This window comes from Genypterus blacodes, unplaced genomic scaffold (genome assembly GCF_046128005.1).
Source record: "Genypterus blacodes isolate CSIRO-AG114 ecotype Tasmania unplaced genomic scaffold, CSIRO-AGI_Gbla_v1 ptg000227l_1, whole genome shotgun sequence".
NCBI lineage: Eukaryota > Metazoa > Chordata > Actinopteri > Ophidiiformes > Ophidiidae > Genypterus > Genypterus blacodes.
The window spans coordinates 222,671-245,000 of NW_027467025.1; the positions used below are offsets into that span (position 1 = coordinate 222,671).

At 47.4% G+C, this 22,330-nt stretch overlaps 3 protein-coding genes across 3 annotated transcripts in view; 1 reads left to right on the forward strand and 2 right to left on the reverse strand.

Moving 5' to 3' along the window:
- Positions 1-572: 572 nt before the first annotated feature.
- tpcn3 (two pore segment channel 3) lies at positions 573-12,374 on the reverse strand. Its single transcript, XM_076170713.1, has 20 exons — positions 12,294-12,374; positions 11,518-11,967; positions 10,826-10,908; positions 10,392-10,506; positions 10,100-10,228; positions 9,412-9,528; positions 9,131-9,249; positions 8,787-8,888; positions 8,467-8,593; positions 7,341-7,548; positions 6,673-6,817; positions 6,333-6,518; positions 4,759-4,823; positions 4,192-4,279; positions 3,618-3,687; positions 3,249-3,468; positions 2,600-2,690; positions 2,068-2,181; positions 1,265-1,377; positions 573-829 (listed from the first exon to the last, which is right to left on the reverse strand). The coding sequence occupies exons 2-20, from the start codon at positions 11,617-11,619 to the stop codon at positions 702-704; spliced, it is 2,322 nt and encodes a 773-aa protein (XP_076026828.1). The 5' UTR covers positions 11,620-11,967; positions 12,294-12,374; the 3' UTR covers positions 573-701.
- Positions 12,375-12,791: 417 nt separating this feature from the next.
- Positions 12,792-16,164, reverse strand: pgap4 (post-GPI attachment to proteins GalNAc transferase 4). The gene is made up of 2 exons (XM_076170716.1): positions 16,077-16,164; positions 12,792-15,000 (listed from the first exon to the last, which is right to left on the reverse strand). Exons 1-2 carry the CDS (start codon positions 16,090-16,092, stop codon positions 13,679-13,681), a joined length of 1,338 nt encoding a protein of 445 aa, XP_076026831.1. The 5' UTR covers positions 16,093-16,164; the 3' UTR covers positions 12,792-13,678.
- A 3,102-nt stretch (positions 16,165-19,266) lies between these two features.
- Positions 19,267-22,330, forward strand: part of LOC143016395 (myelin and lymphocyte protein-like) — a 4,843-nt gene continuing 1,779 nt past the window's right edge. Inside the window, exons 1-3 of the mRNA XM_076170717.1 lie at positions 19,267-19,387; positions 20,804-20,971; positions 21,163-21,288. Coding sequence (XP_076026832.1) covers positions 19,307-19,387; positions 20,804-20,971; positions 21,163-21,288 — 375 coding nt within the window. The 5' untranslated portion in view covers positions 19,267-19,306. The remainder of the gene's footprint in view (positions 19,388-20,803; positions 20,972-21,162; positions 21,289-22,330) is intronic.

Here is a 22,330-nt window from a genome sequence, read left to right on the forward strand (position 1 = left end):
CACCAAACCCCGCCCCAGCTCCAGACCCTCTCCAAGCTCCAGACCCTCTCCCAGCTCCAGACCCCCCTCCCAGCACCAGACCCCGCCCCAGCTCCAGACCCTCTCCCAGCTCCACACCCCCCTCCCAGCACCAGACCCCGCCCCAGCTCCACACCCTCTCCAAGCTCCAGACCCTCTCCCAGCTCCACACCCCCGTCCCAGCACCAAACCCCGCCCCAGCTCCAGACCCTCTCCAAGCTCCAGACCCTCTCCCAGCTCCACACCCCCCTCCCAGCACCAGACCCCGCCCCAGCTCCAGACCCTCTCCCAGCTCCAGATCCCCCTCCCAGCACCAGACCCCACCCCAGCTCCAGACCCCGCCCCAGCTCCAGACCCTCTCCCACTCCAGACCCTCTCCCAGCACCAGACCCCGCCCCAGCTCCAGACCCTCTCCCAGCTCCAGACCCTGCCCCAGCTCCAGACCCTCTCCCAGCTCCAGACCCTGCCCCAGCTCCAGACACCCTCCCAGACAAACAGACCTTGTAGAGCAGAAGCAGCAGGTAGTAGACTCTTAAGAAAACTAGATGAAAACATTTTGAATCATTCTTTATGTGAACATAAGGATCGTCCTTACACAGATCTGTGGACAGAAATCAATTGTTTCAAACCCGGCGGTGGTGACGTTTGTAAACATCAGATTTGGTTTGACCGTGTTTAAACGCTTACACGGAGCCAAATGTGGGGTTTGGAAAGTTCAATGGAGCATTTGGATCTTCGTTCTCTGCAAAGTCTTCAGGGTGGAGATCGGCCTCAAACATGCGCTGTAACAAGCCGTCAACTGTTCGGTACCCTGAAAGAAAAGAATTTCACCATATCAATAACAATAATAAATATTTTTCTCTATTATTTATTATTATTCAGAAAATCTCAAATTTGGATATCATGAAATACAGCAAAAATGTTTACCTTTTCAAAAATTAGCTGACCTGCATCAAAGAACTGTAAACTCAATCTACAGAGGGCGCTACAATACCCATGGTGAAGGAACTTCAGGTGGGTGTGGCCTAAGGCGTTTGATCTCACCGCTCAGCTTGTGATTGGACGGCTCTAATGCAACGTGTCGCGCTCATGGGACACGTTATTCTGATCGAGTCTACCGACGACCACATCACCTGATCAACGTGGAACTGATAACAGCTGATGGGCGTGGCTTGTGGTCTCTAAGCACATAACTCAGCTTGTGATTGGACACTTCTCAGAAAGCTCTGTTGGGTTTGTGTCTTACTTTTTGAAGCGATTTTAAACATCAGGGTGGGTCTGCTCTTGGCTGATTGGTTGGTTCCCAAGTCGTTGTCGATGGTTTCCATGGCATCCACCAAGTTTTCCTCCGGTTGATCCCTGCAGACACGAAGGACAGCTGGAATTTTTGTGATATCAACTAATAAGATGGCAGTATTTGAGAATCTTACGTCTCACATTTAAGAGCTTTGCATGGGGTTGATTGATAAGTTGTGAGCCGAGCACTCTGATGTAAGCTTAATAAAAGCTTGTTTGCGAGGATCGCAATTTATCAATCAAGCCTTTTGAAACCTTTCACTGTAATCGGGCACCAAGGTCAGCTTTGAAGAACTGCTTTCCAAATTCCAGGGGGACTCAAACCAATGTGAGCTGGACAAGCTGTACAAGACAAACCCAAAAGAAATCCAGAATCCTCCTCAAAGTCTTCAAAGTCCCAGAACTTTCTAAAAAAAACCAGAACCTTCTCTTTAGAGTCTCCTCAGTGAACCCTGGGACCTTCTCAGACCTTCTAACTTAACCCAGAAGCTCCTCAAGCAGCACCAGAATCAGATAAATGGTCAATCTGTGCAGTGCTGCACATCTTAAATTCATTTTAAATTCCCAGGTTGAGATGTTAGTAGACTATTTCATACATTTGCTCTGTTCTGGGCGTGAAATGGACTTGAGATGGATTTGCAGTTGTGTGAGATATCCAATTGTCCTTGAATGCATCAATTTCAAGCAGAAGTGTGTGAACGTTTTAACATGTCTGAGGTTCAGCGACGTCTCAGGGTTGTCATGGTAACGTACTGTGCCACAGCCAGCTCCAGCTCTTTGATCTTCTTCTCTAGAGAGGTTTGCAGGTCGCTCTTACCCACCGAGTACTCCACGAAAAACGCCTCAAGAACAAATGCCACAAAGATACTGCAGAAACACAGAGCACAAACCAAATCCATTAGAACAAGAACAAGAACAGGAAGAAGAAGAAGAAGAAGAAGAAGAAGAAGAACCTGGAGAGGACCTATGAAGCTATGTCGGCTTGTTGCTGTGAACGTAAATGCGGCTGTTGGGTGTGAGTCACAATAAAAATTGAATCTTATAAAGTTTTCAGCAAATTCTGTTGAAAATAATAATAATAATAATAATAATACATTTTATTTGTAGAGCACTTTTCATAGTTAGAACCACTCCCAACGTGCTACAGAGTACAGCAAAATTAAAACAGGTTTAAAAGTATGAGGTCATTTATAAAGAAAACCCCCATTAATACAATCAGATTTAGCCAGACTAGCATAGCAGCAGAGGATGATGATGAAGAAGACGACAATGTCATTGGTCTTACTTGATGATGATAATGACAACCACAATGTGGAACAGGACAAAGAAGATCCTGGCAGAGCTGTGAGTGACGGTGGCGAAGCCGCTGCTGAGGAGTGGAGTCGAGTTAAAGAATCCCTTTGGGAACACGAACGGAACATTCAGCACGACGTGTCACGGGTCAGACAGACACCAGTAACGGTCGGAACACGTGGTAACAACACGCTTGAGCTGAAGTTTCACTTTAATCTTTGCTGCTAAATAAAGACGAACTGAACAATCTTCCCTGTGAATGTAAAACAGGTATTATATGAGATACTGACTGCCAGAATAAGCTCAGTGGAACAAAAAATATGAGGACAAAGCCTAACATCTTAGCATTCAACACAAACAACAGAACCAAAATCAGCTGACAAGAAGGTGCCTGTCTTCAATGAAGTCCTCATGTCAAAGATGATTGGCAGCAGAGTCACCATAGTCACGTCACAAATTTGAAAAAATACAAGACAGAAACTACCTGTGGCCTATACTGACAGATTCGTCTAGGACCAAAATGTTTTAAAAATGACCAAATGGTGGCGCTATTCAATTTGATTATTGTGTTTTGTCTCTGGGAAATCTCTGAGGTAGATGATGAGAAGAGAAGGAGCTTGTTCAGGTACAGTTAAGGATATTGTGCCACTGGTTGACCACAGTGAGCTCCACCAGCAGGATGAAGGAGGACACCACATTGTTGAAGTTGTTCTTGCAGTAGTCGAGTTGGGCGAAGATAGAGTTCTTCAGCTGTGGGTTGCCGCAGTACGCCTTGGCCGGGTTACTTGAGTCCGCCTCAAAGAACTCAACTTTGCCCTTGAAGAGCTCCATCCCCACCATGGCGAAGATGTAGTAGATCACCTGAGAGGAGGAGCCAATCAGAGAGCAGTTAGATACAGTTGGTCATTGGTCCTTTGGTGTCTCATGTTGTGATCTTCACCCACTAAATTGGATTTCATCACAATTCTCACAGATGTCCGCCTGTAGGAGCTTTAAAGGAAGAAACTTACAATGATGAGCTGTCCAAAGGTGAGGATTGTTGGTCCAATCCTGACTAGAGTGTTGATGATGGTCTGAAACCTGCAAGAGAAAACAACCAACCAAAGAAACACTGAGCAGCACTCAGACATCTAATGAATCAAAACTATGTTGAAATCTCCAATCTGTATTCCAGAGTCCCCGTGGTGACAGATGTTCATTCTTAGTAGCTGATGTGTTTTTTGCAGAATAAATCCAACATGAAGACATGAAGAATGTGTAAAAGTCTGTAAATCTCAGTGTTCAAAATGTATGACTGTTTATGCCAAATAGGCCACGCCCACAATCATTTGGCAACAAGTCACAGTGAAGATTATGGAATAAATGTGTTCAGGGTCATCCAAAAAAGAAGAACTATCAGCTAAAGACTTTAACCAGGAGTTCTAACATGAAGAATGTTTGCATATGGCCACATGGGGGCGCTCATCAGTCCTCCTGGAGTTTGGTCCATATGTATGTTTGGCTGAAACAGGGTCTGATTAAAAGTAAAGCAACAAAATCATAGAAGCAACAATAAATCAAGCAGTTAGCGGTGCAATCTCAAACCTTTTGATGCTGTCCACCACCCTGATCAGTCTGAGGACCCGCAAGATGAAAACGATGTCCAGGATCTGACGGCTGGTGTAACCGCCTGCTACGATAGGACAGGAAAATTAAACTCCTTTACAAGATCATACAGTTTCTATAAAAACTACTCTATTCTCTATTCTAGTAATAGTTCACTCATACATGTGCACACGTAGCCTCGTTTACTCTGCAAGGCACCACCTAGCATGACCTCGGTAACCATCCAGCAGGCAACCACAACTCCCAACCTAGAAACCATCACCAAACTACACATAACACCACAGCAACAACCTAGTAACCACACCACCCTGTAGCAACCACCACACAACAACTCAGTAGAAACCATCTGGCAAGCCACTCTGTACACCAAAGAAACCACCTAGCAAGCACTCACACAACCATGACATGAGTTAAGTCAAAGTGCTTATAAACATGCTGAGAGCAATAAATAAAACACCACAAAATATTACAAGAAATGTTCAAGCGTTTAATAATATCAAATACTCTGAAGCAACCAGATAGATAAAGTGTAGAGCTGACACTTACATGATTTGATGGCCGAGTTGATGATGGTGGCAATGAGGGCAGCAATGACGACGATGGTGTCGAACCTGAAGAGACACAAAACAACCATAAACAAAGTGAAATGCGTTTATGCAGACGGAAACAGCAGCTAGGCTGAAGGCCAGAACGGGACCAAGCTGAAGATTGGAGCGGGACCAAGCTGAAGGCTGGAGCTGGACCAAGCTAAACACTGGAGCGGGACCAAGCTGAAGACTGGAGCGGGACCAAGCTGAAGGCCGGAGCGGGACCAAGCTGAAGACTGGAGCTGGACCAAGCTGAAGACTGGAGCGGGACCAAGTTGAAGGCCGGAGCGAGACCAAGCTGAAGACCGGAGTGGGAACAAGCTAAAGACCGGAGCGGGACCAAGCTGAAGACTGGAGCGGGACCGAGCTGAAGGATGGAGCGGGACCAAGCTGAAGACTGGAGCGGGACCAAGCTGAAGACTGGAGCTGGACCAAGCTGAAGACTGGAGCGGGAGCAAGCTGAAGACTGGAGCGGGACCAAGCTGAAGACTGGAGCGGGACCAAGCTGAAGACTGGAGTTGGACCAAGCTGAAGACTGGAGCGAGAACAAGCTGAAGACTGGAGCAGGACCAAGCTGAAGGCCGGAACGGGACGAGACTGAAGGCTGGAACAGGCTGAGCCGTGTTCAGCCTGAGATGAAACATGTGACATACCTTGTACTTATAACGCGGGTGGGGATAAACTGTATGAAATGGATTATCAATCATACATTAATAGTAATAATAGTTCATAAATGCTGTAATTACATATAAGAAAGGTTAGTCACTATGTCAAACAGGTTTCATTAAAACACACACACAGATTAGTGGAATACATTTGATATGAATGATGCTGTACTTCAGGTACTGTAGGTCCACTATCTCTATCTAATTCTGGTTTACTAGCAATATAAGCACTCTAGGAAGAGCCCACATCATTTTATATCAAAGAGTTACAGGGTGGGGGCCTTTCTATTGTTCTATTCTTGGCCCTGGCTACCTTAGTAACCATGTCATAGTGACCTGGCAAGACATAATGTTGCTTCCCCGCTGATAAAGGAACGATTCTGGTAAAACATGAACAAATTGTGTACTTCCTTTCTGATATTGAACAGTTACATAATATTAAATGATTGACACAAGGTTCACTCACATGCCAATACTATAATATTGCCATGAATATAGTAACTTTTCTTCCACGGGCTTACGTAATTCCTCAATCACATGGATATAAGACCCACCTGGGAACTACTGTCAACAGCCGAGTAACTCCTGAGTCCTTTCTTCCTTTTTCCTTTTACATGAAGGTTTTCTCTGGAGTGCTTCCTGGTCTTCCTCGAGAGCTTTGGGCAGGTGGGAACCGCCCTGATGTTGTGACAGTGGATGTGATATTGGGCTATGCTAGTGACCACTCTAACATCTACAGTAACCACCTTGCAACCATAATAACAACACCAAAGCAACATTAAACCAAAACAACTTTGCCTGCACTAAATCTCATATTTGGACGAGGAGAGATGAAGGAACTGTTTCAAGAACTAAGAAGGTTCCTCACCAGTTCCAGAAGTTGTGTTTGGAGAAGTAGGCTCTGGGTTCGAATGCGTAAAGTTTGAGCAGGATCTCCAGCAGGTACAGAGCCAGGAACACCCACTCTGAGTTAGCGATCATGGGATCCTCCTCATCCAGACCGATGAACACCGCGTTTACAAGGATGATCAGGTCGTATGTGATCACAAACACCCTGAAAACACAAGAGACATGTTTCTGTTAGGGTCCTCACTGACTTACTCCAGTCCATGACCCAAACCTGACCAGGGGTTCAGGGTTTAAACCAGTACAGGGGTTTACGCATCAAAAGGACACAAAGCCTCTGTCCATCTGTCTGTTTGTCTTACCGGTGTTGGACAAATCGGCAGAGGTGGCGGCTGGGCGGGGACAGGTAGATGGCGGGGCAAATGTTCTGAAGTGGGTGTGGCCTCGACTTCATAGTGATTACCTGGATGTTCAGCAGGTCGGCGAGCTGGACGAATGCAACTTTACCTATAAACAAACAAACTTTTGACTGAGCCGCTGAAGGTCATTCCATACAAAACAACCATACCATCATATGTATCCAGACCATGATGTTCAGACTGAACCACGTTTAACTTTCATTCCCTTACTGACACTGAACCTCAAAGAAATGAGAGAAAAAAGCGTGTGTGTGTGTGTGTGTGTGTGTGTGTGTGTGTGTGTGTGTGTGTGTGTGATAACGTGTGTGTGTGATAACGTTTGTTGAGGTCAATGATGAAACAGTTTGACTTCCTCCATGTTCAGTGTTTTTGCAGAAAGTGAATCAGCAACGACTCAGCAGTGACTCGGATGCCACAGTGATGCAGGAAGTGGACCTGAAGTGGTTTTGGGTGTGACAGGGCCAAAAGGGGATGGTGAGAAGCTTAGAGGTCGTCACACTGACTGTCCCTTTCGGTGGAGTTTGGGTAAGGTGGTGAATCAGGCGCTTGGCGCAAAGAAAGTCAGTCAGTCTTGGGCGGGCGGGGGGGAAGGGGAGGGAGGGGGTCCTTACCGATCCCTCCTTGGTTCTTGTCGTCACAGACGCTCCACAGCAGCTCCCTGTGGGCGTTACTGATGTCTGGCTGGACCAATCGGACCAGCTGGTTCCAGCAGGCGTGCATCACCACTGGCTCCGCCCCTTCCTCTGTCCGCTCCTGCAGCACAGCAAACGCTCGCACCATCTTGTGCCTTTTGGCCCTGACCAGCTGCCGTACCTCCTCCTGGTGTTTTAGTGCACAGAGGAGAGGTGCTGTGATTTACCAGCCATACACTTCAAACTAAACACATCTCAGCCGGCCAATCAGCAGCTGTGTTGTTACCAACATACTTTTTACTTACGTGTGCTCGTCTTACTTTTGGTCACCACACCACGACATTTTGCATAAAACATAGTTTTGAGGTTGGTGCTCCTCCTGCACGAGCTGAGTGAGAAGCTTCCTGGGTAGCTGAGGATGATCTAACAATCTCAAAGAAGAAATTCTATGGCTAAGGAGATTGTAGAGGTCATTGAGGATGTTCTTGCTATATCTGGGTCCTGGAAGAGATTCTATGGGGTCCTGAAGAGGTTGGAGTGTCACTGAGGAAGTCTTCTCTGTCTGTGATGAGCAGGAAACATGTTGCAGCTCTCCACATGTTTGGTCTCTAGTAGAGAAATGAGCCTCCTCATGTTCTACTAAGAGCATTCAGACTAACAGGACTCAGCTCAACCTGAGCTCAGCTGAGGATAACAGGAACTAGAGTTACCATAGTAACTACAGGGTGGTGGGCCCAACTACAGGGCGGTGGGCCCAACATGTCCTCTCTTCCTCTTCCTCTTCCTCTGTGCAGCAGCTCCTCTGCTGCACAGCTCCCTTTGCTCCTCTTCTTCACATGTGGACCCTCAGACATCTACACTCTTTGCCTCTCTGTCCTCTTACTCTTCTTCATCTGTTGCCTTGAGCTGTAACTTCTTCTTCTCTCGTTCAGTTCAACACGAACCATGCTTCTGGAAACATCCGTAATCAAACAGAGACCTCATGTCCTACATAACACCGGGGACACATGTCTGTTTATGTTCCAGAGTTAACATTGACTTCCACTAAAATGAGCATAAAAACGTTTTCTGATATTTGAGTTTTCCCTTACTTAGAGAAATTTACCTTCAGGTACTTTTTGTAGTTGTTGTAGACGACGGCCAAGAAGACGGACATGAAGATGTAGTTGTTGATGAGGATGTACAGGATGAAGAAGATGGCGAAGACAAAGCTTGCGTTATACGCCGGCATCCTGCAGACAGATAAAGAAGCAAACACATTGAGACCACGTTTGTAATGAATTGATGACTTGAGGTGACGTAAAATTGAGTGCCCCTGATGGAAACATGTTCAGGGAATATGGTGCAAAGCTTGGAAAGGCATTCAGTTGGACCAAAGGCTCAGCTCACCAATCCATCACCATATCAGCTGTAAAAAGGTCTTACATAACGTCGGGGCTGTTGGCGGTGGTGACGAGGACGTAGAGGTCAAAGACGATCTCCAGGTAGTTGGTGAAGTAAGAAGTGCCCTGTGTGGTTTTCAGACCTCTGAGCAAGAACACAACACACTCACTTCACCTTCACATACAGAAAAAACACAACTTCAACCTTTCATTTGGTCAAATTTGATCGGTTTGGAACTATACTAAACTCCAAGCTGTGTTTGAGTGAAGGAGCATTACCCCTAAAGCCCCTCCCCTCCATTCCTGACCTCATCAGTAATCGAGGTCCGGTGAGCTCCGTTCATAACGACTCTTTCTCTCGATCAAATGAGAAATGTTGTGTCTCACCGTTTTCCGAACAGTTTGAGGGCCATGAGGGAGAACATGAGGACGCTGAACATGAAGAGCAGGAAGACATAGAAGATCTGAGGCAGAGCGTTCCGGATACTTCTGAATGCTCGGCGAAGCTGAACACAAATAAACAAACCAACTCATTAGACTCATTGGTGCCTCCTACAGGCTGCAGTGCTCATGACGCCCAGCTTAAACAATAGGCCGATGAGTCAGATAGAGCCCGAGTTCAAACGTGATGACCGGCGAGGGGGCAGTCGTCACAGGTGGGCCGTTACCTGTCGTCCCTCTGTGACGTTGACCAATAGGAGCGGGCGAAAGACTCGGGACCAACGGACAGCGTAGAAGTCCGTGGCTTTCAGAGCGCCATAGATGATCATGTCGGCTGGAGTGAGCTGCAGGACAGTTTAACAGACAGAATAAACACTTCACTTATACTGCCTTTATCCTCAAGAGCTCCAGAGGAACAGGAAGTTGTGAAGTTGCTGATGAGGCAAAACATTCGACTAAAGGTCGTTTCACAATAACAGCAGAACGTTTTCTCAGCACATTCTGACTGTGCCGCGCTCACAGGAAGTCACTGACAGATTCCCCTGAAGAAAAGAGAAAAAACTAAAACACTGAACGGAACACCAGGAATCAAAGGAAGGAGCAAAAGTTTGTGTCAGAAACACTCTGAATGGAACCAAACCAATCAATAGCGGCAAAACAAATCAGTCAGGATTTTTAACAAAACTTGATGAAGAATTTGATGAAAACTAAATAAAACAATCAACCAATCAATCATCCACAGGCATGACATGACAATCACAACAGTTTAATCAACATTCATGTCAGGCTCAGGATTTATCAATCAACACTGTTTAATTGTGTTCACTGATCAGAGAAAGATTTCTCTTCTTCTCTTGGTCACACAATGCACTTGGCCCCTCCCACCCCACTGATGAGGCACTTGGCCCCTCCTACCAGCAGGATGACGATGATGCAGATGTTCTTGGGATCTTTCCAGAATTTGTCTGGTGGGATGACTTTGGCGTAGTGAACAAGTCGAGCGGTGAAGACGAGCAGACAGAGCAGCTCCAGCAGCATCGTCACCTGGACCACACAAACAAACTGATCACCCATTGATCAATGATTCACTCTAACATTGTAAAATGACGGTTTGGTTTCTAGAAATTCCTACAAAATGTCAGTCTTCAGTGCCGTCCTCTCTAAAGTTTACATGGAAACAGGATGTGTGTGTGTGAGCATCACGTACCCAGAACGGCAGGGGAACAACGGCCGGCTCCTCAAAGACGGCCAGAGACAGATTCACCAGGATGAAGACGTAGAGGAAGACCTGAGGGAGCCAGTGGTTGTAGAGGAGATATAGCCTGGAACACACACACACACACGTGCACGCACACACACGCACACACACACACACACACACACACACACACACACGTGCACACACACTCACATGTGCACACGCACGCGAACACACAGACACACAAACACGTGCCCGCATACACACACGTGCCCGCACTCACACAAACAACACACACACACACACACACACACACACACACACACACACACACACACACACACACACACACACACACACACACACACACACAGGGTTTTCTTGTAGCAGAAAGTGAAGCTGTGATGTCAGATGAGGTAAAGTGAGGGTTGCCGGTTTGATACCTGACTGCCTGAGGCGACGTGTCAAAGTAAATGTTCCTGTTGTACTGAGCGTCTGATACGTAGACAGCAGCCAGGTCAAAATCCTGACACACACACACACACACACACACACACACACACACACACACACACACACACACACACACACACACACACATGCCATGTCAGTCTTCTTTAATGATGACCTCATCTTACCCAGAGTTCCGTGTTCTTATTTGAGTTTGGGCTCTCAAACACACGTTGATGACCTCTGCTCTCCTGTACTGATGTAGTGATGTGCACACTGAGTGACAACAGCTACATCAGAGCACGTTGCAGTTTTTTTTGCGTAGCTGAACTCATGCAGGATGTGGTTTGGTTTCCTGTGGGGGGGGGGGGTCTGATTGATGTGACCGTGTGACCCACCTGAGACCCGGTCTGCTCCTCTGCTGCTGGTGCCGAACTTTTAACTCTATCATTGCTTTAAGGAGCTGAAGTCTTTAACTAAGACACAAAGTCCATCTGAGTCACAACGAAGACAATAAAACTTTAACCTTGATGTGTTCAGGAGCTTTTCATGGTTTCTGTGTTTTATTTGGCAGCCGTTTGTTTTTGCGTCCCGAGACGTTTGACAACGCAACTTTAGGACACAGATGACGGAACATTAGTTGCAAACTAAACGTGACTTTAAAATACGTGAAAGGTTTTTTTACCTCTTTACTTTTTGCGCCTCCACCTCCGTTAGGAATTTCCCCCTCAGCTTCTTTTCCTGAACGCGGCTGGAAGTTTTCTGTCTGTTTGTCGGACTCCATCATCTGCAACCTTCCAAACGAAACGGATCCGCAAACTTTCCGGACCTGGTAGGAACCAAGGAGGAACCAGGGAAGAACCAGGGAAGAACAAGGGAGGAACCAGGGAAGAACCGGGGAAGAACCGGGGAAGAACCGGGGAAGAACTGGGGAGGAACCAGGGAAGAACCAGGCTGCAGCGTCGTGTGTCCCTCTCTTCTCTTCTCACATCTCCTCAGTCTTCACGTGTGTCTGGATGTCTGAGGTCCATCTGCGATGTGTATGTCCTGCAGCGCTCAGGAGGCGTTCAGGGACAGCAGGAATCGAGACACTTCCAGCCCAGTGACGTGGTTCCCTCTGTGATGATCCTCTGGGCTAAATAAAGAAATGAAATAATGAAACAAATTACAAATAAACGATCACTCGTAATGAAGATAGACACTGAAAAAAATCACAAAAAGCGGATCTACACCAAAAACTCGAGTGACACCAAATATCAAATAATCAATGAAACCAAAATCCAAATGTGCCAAAATGTAAACATTCTAAATTCCCACGATGATCTGAGACCTTGAATGCATCTAAAGTACTCACGTGACAGTAGAGCAAACACACACACACACATAAATAAAGATTTGTATTTGGCTTTAGGCAGCATTTTTCCCGTTTTTTCTTTTGGGAATGTGATGTGAAAATCAAACCTCATTGGGAATTCCCTGCCACACTCCACAAATGTTCCACTTTTCCATCTTCTAGCCTGAATGTGCTCCGTGTCCGGCGCTGTGCTGACCCCTGCTGGCCGTCTGGGCTCAGAGCCTAAACCTGATCAGGTTATTGATCTGTGGAGGAGTCACGTGTAAACGGTATGAAACATTTTTTAAGAATAAAGAAAAGTTTGTAACGCCTTTGAAATGTCCTGCATTTGTGCATTTAATCCCCACGGCTGTGCTGGAATCACATCCTCAGTTTCCCATCCCAAGGATCAATCTGGAAAACTGCAAACCCAGGACGTCTCCGGTGGGCGGGGCTAGAGCCTGAGGCCCGCTGATCCTTATCTAGTTCTAGATCCTGGTCCTGATCCTGGTCCGGATCCTGGTCCTGGTCCTGGGCAGAAAGAGGATCCAGGCAGCGATTGAAGACTTTCCATGAAGCTTTTGAGAGGTTTTTAAATAAAGACATTCAGACGTCAAATCAAACGCAGACCTTTGTTTTTACGGCAACTAGTGATCAGTTTAATTCAAAGTAAGCATCAAAACAACCTGAGCACCAATCAGCAAGCAGATCCATAATCTGATCCATCAATAAACAACACAACGAAAAAAAGTGCAGCTTCAGAAAAAAGAGGTTGAATATTTAATGAGCAGATCGAAAGAAAAAAAAATCACAAATCAGGCAGGATTTCATTTCATCAAGAAATTTGGGGAAAATATTTTGACTTTCTTGAAAAAGAAAATCACTGTTGTAATATTTTCCAGGTTTGACTCTAAATATATAATAATAATATTTATATTTCTATAAATCAGTCTTTTACATCTTTACATGTTGATAAGTTGATTTTAAAACCTAAACATGGTGTTTGTGATTTTAAACCAAATGAAAAAGAGAAAAGACTTCATTCCCATCAGAGTGAAAAATACAAAAATGTATTAAAGGCACAATCAGTGAAATTGAAAGCTAACTAAGGCTGCTAGTGCCGCTAACGTGGCATTAAAGGAAGATTCCTGCATTTTGGGAAGAATTCAAGAATTCAGATGAGAACTTCCATCACAATATCATGAATAGTTTAGTCACAAATGATCAGGCGACCCTCGTACAGAGTACAAGCGGTGTTCTGTGTAAACATGAGTGGAACCGATTGATGATCAATACAAGCACAGATTCCACTTCATCACAAAGAAAATGAAGAAGAAGAAGAAAACAGCAGGCAGTGACGATTTGTTTGAGTTTTTCACTCAGATCCAGAGGACGGGAGTGCTTTGGAGTTTGACGGACAGTTTGAAACTGATTCCAGACTTAAAAGGATCAGCTGAGCTCCTTTTCTTTTTATTCTTTGTTTGACTTGGAATGCAAAGACATTGAGAGGATGTCAGAGGAGTCTGGGTCTGGGCGGGTTGTGGCGGACTGAGGAGTACGCTCCGATGTGTGCGATGAGGTTGGGCTCCACGCTGTGGGCGTGTTCCCCTGGGACGCTCTTGGCCAGGTGATACAGAACCGTGTCTTTAGCGTTCCCCGTGACGCAGAAGGAGCCGTCCAGGTACTCTGCCGCCCGCAGGGAAGCGTTTCCCGGGAACAGCATTGCCGGCGTGCAGCACTCGGTGGCCGGGGAGACAGCGTAGAGCTGCGGGGAAATCCTCCGAGCCTCCAGGAGGTAGTGACGTCCTACCAGCTCCACCAGAGCCATGAAGTATAGAGTGAAGAAGAGAAGGTGACCTGCAGAGAGCGTGAAGGAGAAGGAGAAGGGTTTCCAGTAACGGACGGTGAGGAGGAGGGCGCTCGCTGCCACCAAACCGAGTCCCACCCATTCCAGGATCCTGTACGGCTCGGGGTTCCAGTAGCGCTGCAGTCTCTCAGGATGGTACAACTTAATGTAAAGAGACCGGAAGGAAAAACGCCGCATCAGCAAATCCTTTATGACAGCAAAGAAGTCGCGTCTGGGCAGAGCGTCGTCCTCCAGGACCACCACATTTTTGGGCCTCACCAGCTCCCATCCCTTGCGGAGACAGAACACATAATCCCTCTTCTCCCTCTCAAAGGTGTTGACCCCATCTCTGTCCCTCCGCTGCCCCGGAGAACGCCCGATCACCCGGAAGTGGCTGGCCAACAAGGTGGCGTCCTCGTTTACGACCGTACCGTCTTCCACGTCGCAAACCAGCACTTCTGCACAACGCCACTCCCCGCAGCCCCGCAGGAGATCGGCCAACCGCCGCATCACCTGCAGCAGGTAGTGATGATCCCGCCCCTCTCGCCGCTGGGCCGTCACCACCATGACCAGCAGGGTGGGATGCTGGCTGATGTCAGTGAATCTGGAGGCTGTGGAAGCGCTTTGCCAGAAGCGCAGAGCTTCCTGTCCTTCCTTCAGGCTTTCCTGCAGGACCCGGTCACTCATGGAGTCCAGATACATGGACTTGATGAAGAAGTACGAATACAGCAGCCGGTGGCAAAACACGGGAAGGATGACGCAAAACGTGAGCGTGGACAGGATGAGGGCCTGAGTGACGGTGCTGGACCACCGCAGGTACTGCGTGAAGAAGGCTTTGCATCGAGGCATCGGTGAGGTCGGCCGCCGACCCAATGAGATGGCGGCAAGTCCGGTCTGGACCGGTCGGTCTTTCAGAGAGACCGGAAGCTTCCACTGGGAGGAGCGACGCGTGGAAATGGAGACGAGAGCTTCAGTTTCTACTTCAGCGTCTGTGGAGAAGCACAAAGATGAAAGCAGCGTCACACCTTGAACGTGAACTAGGAAGTTAAGGTCATGGGACAGGAAGTGGCGGAGACATGCAGTGAGAGTGAGACCGAGAGACGCCAACAGCGGCTACAATAAGCTGACGCTCCTTCAGAGGAAAGCCGGGAAAGCAAACTCGGAAGGTTCATGTACAGAATCTGCAAGAAACACAAAACTCTGAATGGAAACGTTTAGGCAGTTTAGTGCCCGGCTCAAGGGCAACGGCAGGGAAGCTTAAGCATTACATTACATTACGATCATTTGGCAGACGCTTTTATCCAAAGCGACTTACATTACATTACCACCCTTCGCAGAGGGGGGAGCAATTGAGGGTTTGGTGCCTTGCTCAGGGGCACCTCGGCAGGGGCTCAAACCGGCGTCCCTCCGGTTCCCAAGTGGAAGCACTACCCACTGAGCCACTGCCTCCCTACCCTGAGCAAACACACGCCCACTCACACAGCTCAGGGACTCATCTGGAACACTTCAAAGGAGGGAGGACTGAAAAGTTATGAAAGAAGTTTGACTTATTTATTGAGTTATCTGGAAAACAAACAACAACAAAGTCTGGTGTCCTTTGTTGACATGACAGCTTCTTCTTCTTCGTTGTTAACCTGTAGTGTATTGTCTTAGAGTCTTCTTCATTAACTTTATAACATTCTTAATCTGCTCTCTGTCACGCCTTGCCAGCAGGATGAGGGGCGATTGAAAAGTTCTCAGCTCTCGGTGCGTCACCACCTGGTGGCTCTAAGCGGAAGCACCGCTGCTTTAACGTTCATGTGCACTTTGATCCGCTCCGTCTGTCTTCACTCTACGCGCTTCTATCGGACATTACGAAACTTTATCATGTCGTGTTTTCATCTTTGTCCAACCGTTTTAGCGACGCTTCGCTCCCGTTCATACCGAACATTCCGTCCAAATCTGGAAAAGCGGAGTGATCTCCGGTAACACACAGAATCCCAAGTGACAAACACAAAAACTACCCTCCGGTCAGTTTGTGACACAAGCGACACACACACGAGACACACACATGATGTCGACTCACCGCGGGTTAGCCACATCTGCTGCTGCGGCCATGTTCAGCACCGGGCTGCAGGTTCCGGTAGAACAGCCGCACACATCCAAACCGTAACCGTAATGACCCGAATACAGGCGCCGGTAGGTGCTCACACTCACCGCTAGATGGCAGCGTAGCGACACGAGACACGGGAAGAAAGTGTAGTTCAGGGAAATGAAGGTTATCACAACCACAATCACAATCAGAATCGCTTTAACCGCCAGTTAAGTTAACACTTAAGAGGAATTTGCTCTGGTCCTTGGTGTGTACAAATAACATAAAGAGACAACAAGAAACAACATTTAAAACAACATATAAAACAACAACATATAAAACAACAACATATAAAACAACAACATATAAAACAACATATAAAACAACATATAAAACAACATATAAGAACAGCAGCTCGGGAATTAAATAAATTAGCTAAATGAGTACTGTTGAGTAAAGTGTTTCTGTGATAAATTAACTAAAATGAATACTGTAAGTAAAGTAAAGTGAAGGTGCAGGGGTTTGTTGTGAGGTCAGTGTCAGACCCGGGCCTTGTTGGTGAGGCTCACTGCAGAGGGGAAGAAACTTGATTTGTGGCGTGAGGTTTTGGTCCTGATGGACCTCAGCCTCCTGCCAGAGGGGAGGGTTAAAAACAGTTTGTGTCCAGGGTGGGAGGGGTCGGCCAGAATCTTGCCTGCCAGCTTCAGGGTCCGGGAGGCGTACAGGTCCTGGAGGGACGGCAGGTTGCAGCCGATCAGCTTCTCCGCACAGCGTATGATACGAACCAGACGGTGATGGAGGAGGTGATGATGGCAGAGTGCATGGACGTGGATACTAGAGGTCAAAGGTCAAATGTTTCAGATTCCTTGACGTGTGTGTGTGTGTGTGTGTGTGTCTGTGTGTGTGTGTGTGTGTGTGTGTAGATGTTGTAGCTTCTATATTCCAGCGGCTCATTTTGTTGTTACAGTGAATAAAACACAAACACGCTGACGGACAGGTTTCACTCTGATCTGAAGATCTGGACCCTCAGAGAAAGAGAGTATGTGTGGGACGACACAGGAAGGAGAGCCAGGTCAGAACTCAAACTGCGACTAGAGTTCATTTGAGTTGATTTGCAAAATAGAGAAACGCTTTAAAAAGATATCAATGGAACTGAAGGGTTAATACTCTCTCCTGCCTGTGTCGTCCCACACACACTCTGTCTCTGAGGGTCCAGATCTAATGAGGCTCCTCCTCAGGTTCCTCTGTGGTCCACAGCAGAACCTCCCATCCACAGTTCCAGGATGGGAGCTACAACAACCCAGAGGAGAAACCATTGATCAAGAGCACGACAGCAAACAGGAAGCTGAGTCTTCAAGCCAACACAGTGAGACGCGTTTGTGTTTTGTTGTGTTTGCTCTGTTCTGAGAAAGTGGCTGTGTTTTTGGTTTAAGGTTACAGAAACAAGTCCAGCTGCATTCTGTTCACATCTGTCAGCTGCAGCACACAATGAGGAGCTTTGACTGCTTCATGTATGCTCAGAACTTTGTGTTTGTCCACACACACACACACACACACACACACCTCCCCTCATGCCTACTTCATGAGCTGACCTGGAACCAACCTGGAACCAGCCAGGAGGCAACTGGAGAAAGACCTGAGCTGAGTCGCGGCCTCACATCCAAACATGAGGCTCTGTATCTGTGCCCGCATCATGTCACCATGAGGGAGAGGGGTGATGAAGGACAGATCCACTCTCCCTCCTCACGGTGATGATGTCACACGCGACCCCGTGACTGACGGGGGCCACATCAACGCCGTGGTGCCATGAGACACTTTGACACAGATGAAGTATTGATCAGCGTGTAGATAACAGCAGCTGCTCACCTAAACACCATCAGACGCACAAAGGAGGAAGAGGCTCCCATTACAAAACAGAGTGAAACTGGAGACAGGTAGAGGGGTCGAGAGGGGGAGGGGAGGGAGCGGGTCAGGTTCTTTGCCCCCGATCTGCTGACACATGGGGGAGTTACACCAGGATCAGAGTCAGACCAGGATCAGGGTTGGACCAGGATCAGAGTCACACCTGGATCAGGGTTAGACCAGGATCAGAGTCACACCTGGATCAGATTTTGACCCGGATCAAAGTTTGAATCAGAACCTGAGGTGGTCACATGGTGGAGCTATGGGATCAGGACCCCCAATCCTTTTGCACTTAATGTCCCCAAGATGTGTTGAGATGTTGTGAGATGTTTGGGCTCTGGACTCTTCCTCCTGGTCGACACGCTCGTCTCGGCAGGAGAATGATTCCCGACTGGCAGGATCGGATGGCAGCTTGAGGAAACCGTATCCCGCCGGACGATTGTCTGAGGCGCTTGACGGCCTTCGCTCGCCAAATTGGCTGATTGAGGTTTCCATGGTTGCGTTGTTTACAAAGGGAGGTTTGAAACCGTGAGACCCGATGGATTCAAACACGTTACAGAGTCCAGCTGAGCGTTTCAACACAACATCGTCGCGTCCAAACTGTCTCCAGATCCAAACGGACGACAAATACTACACAAATACTCACAACTACTTCTTTACTGTATGAGACATCTGATACAAAGCAAACTGTTTACAATCATCAGTCACAACAAAGCAGCTGAATGTGAAGACAGACTGAGCAATGGTCAGAAGGTCAGTGAGACGTTTCTATGGAAACTGTCCATCACATTGTAACAGATAAATCCATCCCGGGCCACCTTCCGAGCTTCTTGGATGCCAAAACTGAAATGATTACAATGTAACTTTGTCAAACATGAACCTCAGTAGTTGCATGTTTTAGTTCATTACATAACTGAAGGCACCTTCTCTGCTTCTCTGCTCCTGCTGCTGATGTTGTTGCTGGCTTGTTGCAGGGCTGGTTGTCATGGTGATAAATGACTCCAGCTGGTCAAACCGTTTGTCACTGGGAGGATCTGCAGCAGTCTGAGCGCGTCTCTGTCTCTGTATCTGTCTCTGTCTCTGTCTCGGTCTCTGTCTCTGTCTCTGTCTCTGTCTCTGTCTCTGTCTCTGTCTCTGTCTCTGTCTCTGTCTCTGTCTCGGTCTCGGTCTCAGTCTCTGTGCGTGTTTTGCAGGTTTGTCGGGCGTGTCTCTGCTCAGCTGACGAGTGGATGGGGATTCGGGTTTTTCCAGTCTGCTCCTCCTGGTTTTAAGCTGCGGATTTCTCATCCACACTCAGTCCAGTCTGAGTCTGAGCAGCAGTCATGGCCTCCACAATGGCAAACTTACCGAGCGGGATGAGGATCTGCACGACCTTCCCAGACCTCCTCTACCTGCCCGAGCTGGTGAGGTCATAGAACTTCATCCTTTCATTACAACACAAGCGTCCTCATGAGTGGACATTTGTATAAATTGATCATTTGTTTCTAATTAGTTCCTCAAAACTTTCATTTGTTAACTCAAAGTGCTGGTTCTGCTTCATAGTGATGATGTCTTACAGGTGAGTGATTAGCAGCTTATATGTACATACGTTAATACTGGATGACATTTCTTGACTGATAAATTCTGAGCCTGACATATGAAACAAGGCTGCGCTGTTTTATGCCAGAGTTTATGAGGATCTATCCGATGCACAAAGTAATGAAAACAAAGTAGTTTGGATTGATGAATCCTTAGCCAAGCGAAAAAAGGACACAACAGTGTACATCAATGTTGAATTATCCTCACATTCCGCTTTGTTTCGTGGCATTTAGGTTCATAATGGCTGACGTAATTGGAGATGAAACAATCGAGGTCGTGTATGAAGGGTTGATTGATAAGTAGTGAGCTGGACCGGGAATTCAATGAACAGCACTGTGATGTTTTCATGATGGCAAACTGTGATTCTGATCTGAGATGGGCTCACAACTTATCAATCAACATCAAAAATTAGAACAGTCAGATTTGTTTTGAGTCACTAGTCCTTTGGAGGCAAATGTGCTGCGGTTGTGCCGCTGTTGTGAATGCAGGGGTTGATTGATAAGTAGTGAGCTTGAGCCATACTACAGTGAGGAGACTATGTAACAAAAGCCATCATTCATATGATTCCAAAGCTCAGTGAGTCTATGAGACTATGAAGCTCTAGAGGGGGACCCAAGGCTCTGTGAGACAACAGGCAGTCAATATGGACCTGCAGCATTATTATGGATCCCACAGCAGCTTTTGGCAGGTTGGCGTGTGCTCTCAGGTTCAGTCATGCCAGCAGATGGGTGGAGGGCGGCGCTATAAATAATACAGGCTGTCAATCATCAACGATGCAGGAGGAGGAGTCAAATTAACTCACCATGACTCATCAGGAATTCATTTGGAAGGCATCGTCATCCTTCATCAACGTGTTTATGAAACCATGCAGAGCAATTTGTCTTATTATCGCCAGAAGCTGCACTGTCAAAATAAAATCCTCCAGTTAGCGGAACGACAACTTTCAGTGGACGAACATCTGACAAATAGAACAGCACATGAGGCCTCTGTGTCTCCCTTTAACCTCTCTCACTGTGAATGACCGCACCGTGTTTGACCCAGTTTGAACGTCAAAGTCCCGAAAATTCTTCCAAGTTCAGAAACATTCAATTCCACAAAATTGCTAAGAAGCGATTCTGGAAAAGCCTCCTTCACTTGGTTCGGTCCTGCTTGCATGTCTTAACTTGGGACTTGTTGATGTTCCAGCTGAATTTGCAGGGTCTGCGGGGTCTCCCCTCTGATTGGGCTCTGATGTGCTGCAGGTGTTTGGTGGTCTGGTGTGGATCCTGGTGGCCTGCACGCTGGTGGTCCCGCATAACCCTCAGGGCTGGGTCATGTTTGTCTCCGTCTTCTGCTTCATCATGACCTTTATCTGGATGGTGGTTTTTGCCTGTGGGGTGCATCGCAACAGCAGCACCTGGGCGGCAGCAGTAAGTCCTCCACATTCACAAAAACTATAAATGCTGTGATCGAGGAAATTCCATGGGTCCTCGTCATGGGAGACTCGAGGACAGCCACAGCTTAGAGGGGGAGGGGGGGGGGGGGGGGGGGGGGGGGACAGATAGATGGACTAATGCCAGATGTTTCCATTTCTATCACATTCTGCTGTGCTCTTCCTCAGGACTTCATATACCACGGCATCGCAGCCTTCTTCTACCTCAGTGCCTCTGTGGCTTTGGCCAAAGTGACGATGGACATAGACAAAACCACAAACACCAGGAACTACAAGCTTGACATTTCGGCTGTGGTGAGTGCAGGAACCTAAGCAGGCGTAGGACTCAAACGCAGACCTCAGACAGACTGTAAGAGTGAAAATAGACTTGAAAACAGGCAAAAAACAGGCTAACAGATGCTAGACTGAAGCAGAGGAACAGGGCAGAGAAGTGGTGACAGCTTAGAACATGAATGAATTAAATCACTTCCTCTGGGTCAGAAACGTACGAGGAGCCGGCCTGTGCACGCTGATGTTGCACTGAAGGTGACGTAAGCTCATAATATACACAGTGAACTGTCCGCTCCGGGGTCAAGTGAAGGCCCTGACCCTGGAGTCCGTGGTGTCTGGATGACCGTAATGCCAGTGCCGCATCAGGAGCCGCCATGTCACTATGGTGCCATATTAATGACCTTAGTATATCTTTGTCATTCCACTGAAACATCTTCCTCAAAGTCCACAATGTCCTGAAGACACCTCGAAAACTTTGAATTGTGTAGAAGGGAGGCAGTGGCTCAGTGGGTAGTGCTTCTGTTTTGGAACCAGAGGGTCGCCTGTTCGAGCCCCTGCCGAGGTGCCCCTGAGCAAGGAACCGAACCCTCAATTGCCCCCCCCTCTGCGAAGGGTGGTAATGCAATGTAAGTCGCTTTGGATAAAGGCGTCGGCCAAATGTTCGTAATGTAAATGTGATGTCTGTGTCTCTCACACTGACTGGACCAGTTTAACTGGTCACTGTCCCAGAATAGAAGTGGCTGCATTGTCTCACTTCCTGCCTGTGTGTGCCATCTGTGTTTGTCTTATTAGCAAGGTTTGTTTTATTGATTGTGAGTCCTGTCATTGCCAGCAAACTTAGCAGGACTTTTGCTAAATGCAAGTATTAAATGAACTAGCGTTCTGTCTGTGACACGTTCATCATGTTTGGTGCTCCCGAACCACTGGCGTGAACCTGCCCTATAGTAGGAACTGAGAGATGGTCCTGGAGCTCAAATGGCTCGGGTTGTGCATGTAGGTGGCAGGCAGGTGCAGGCTAACATGTCTAACACGCTAAGCTACAGAACACTCAAAAACGGGGCTGAAA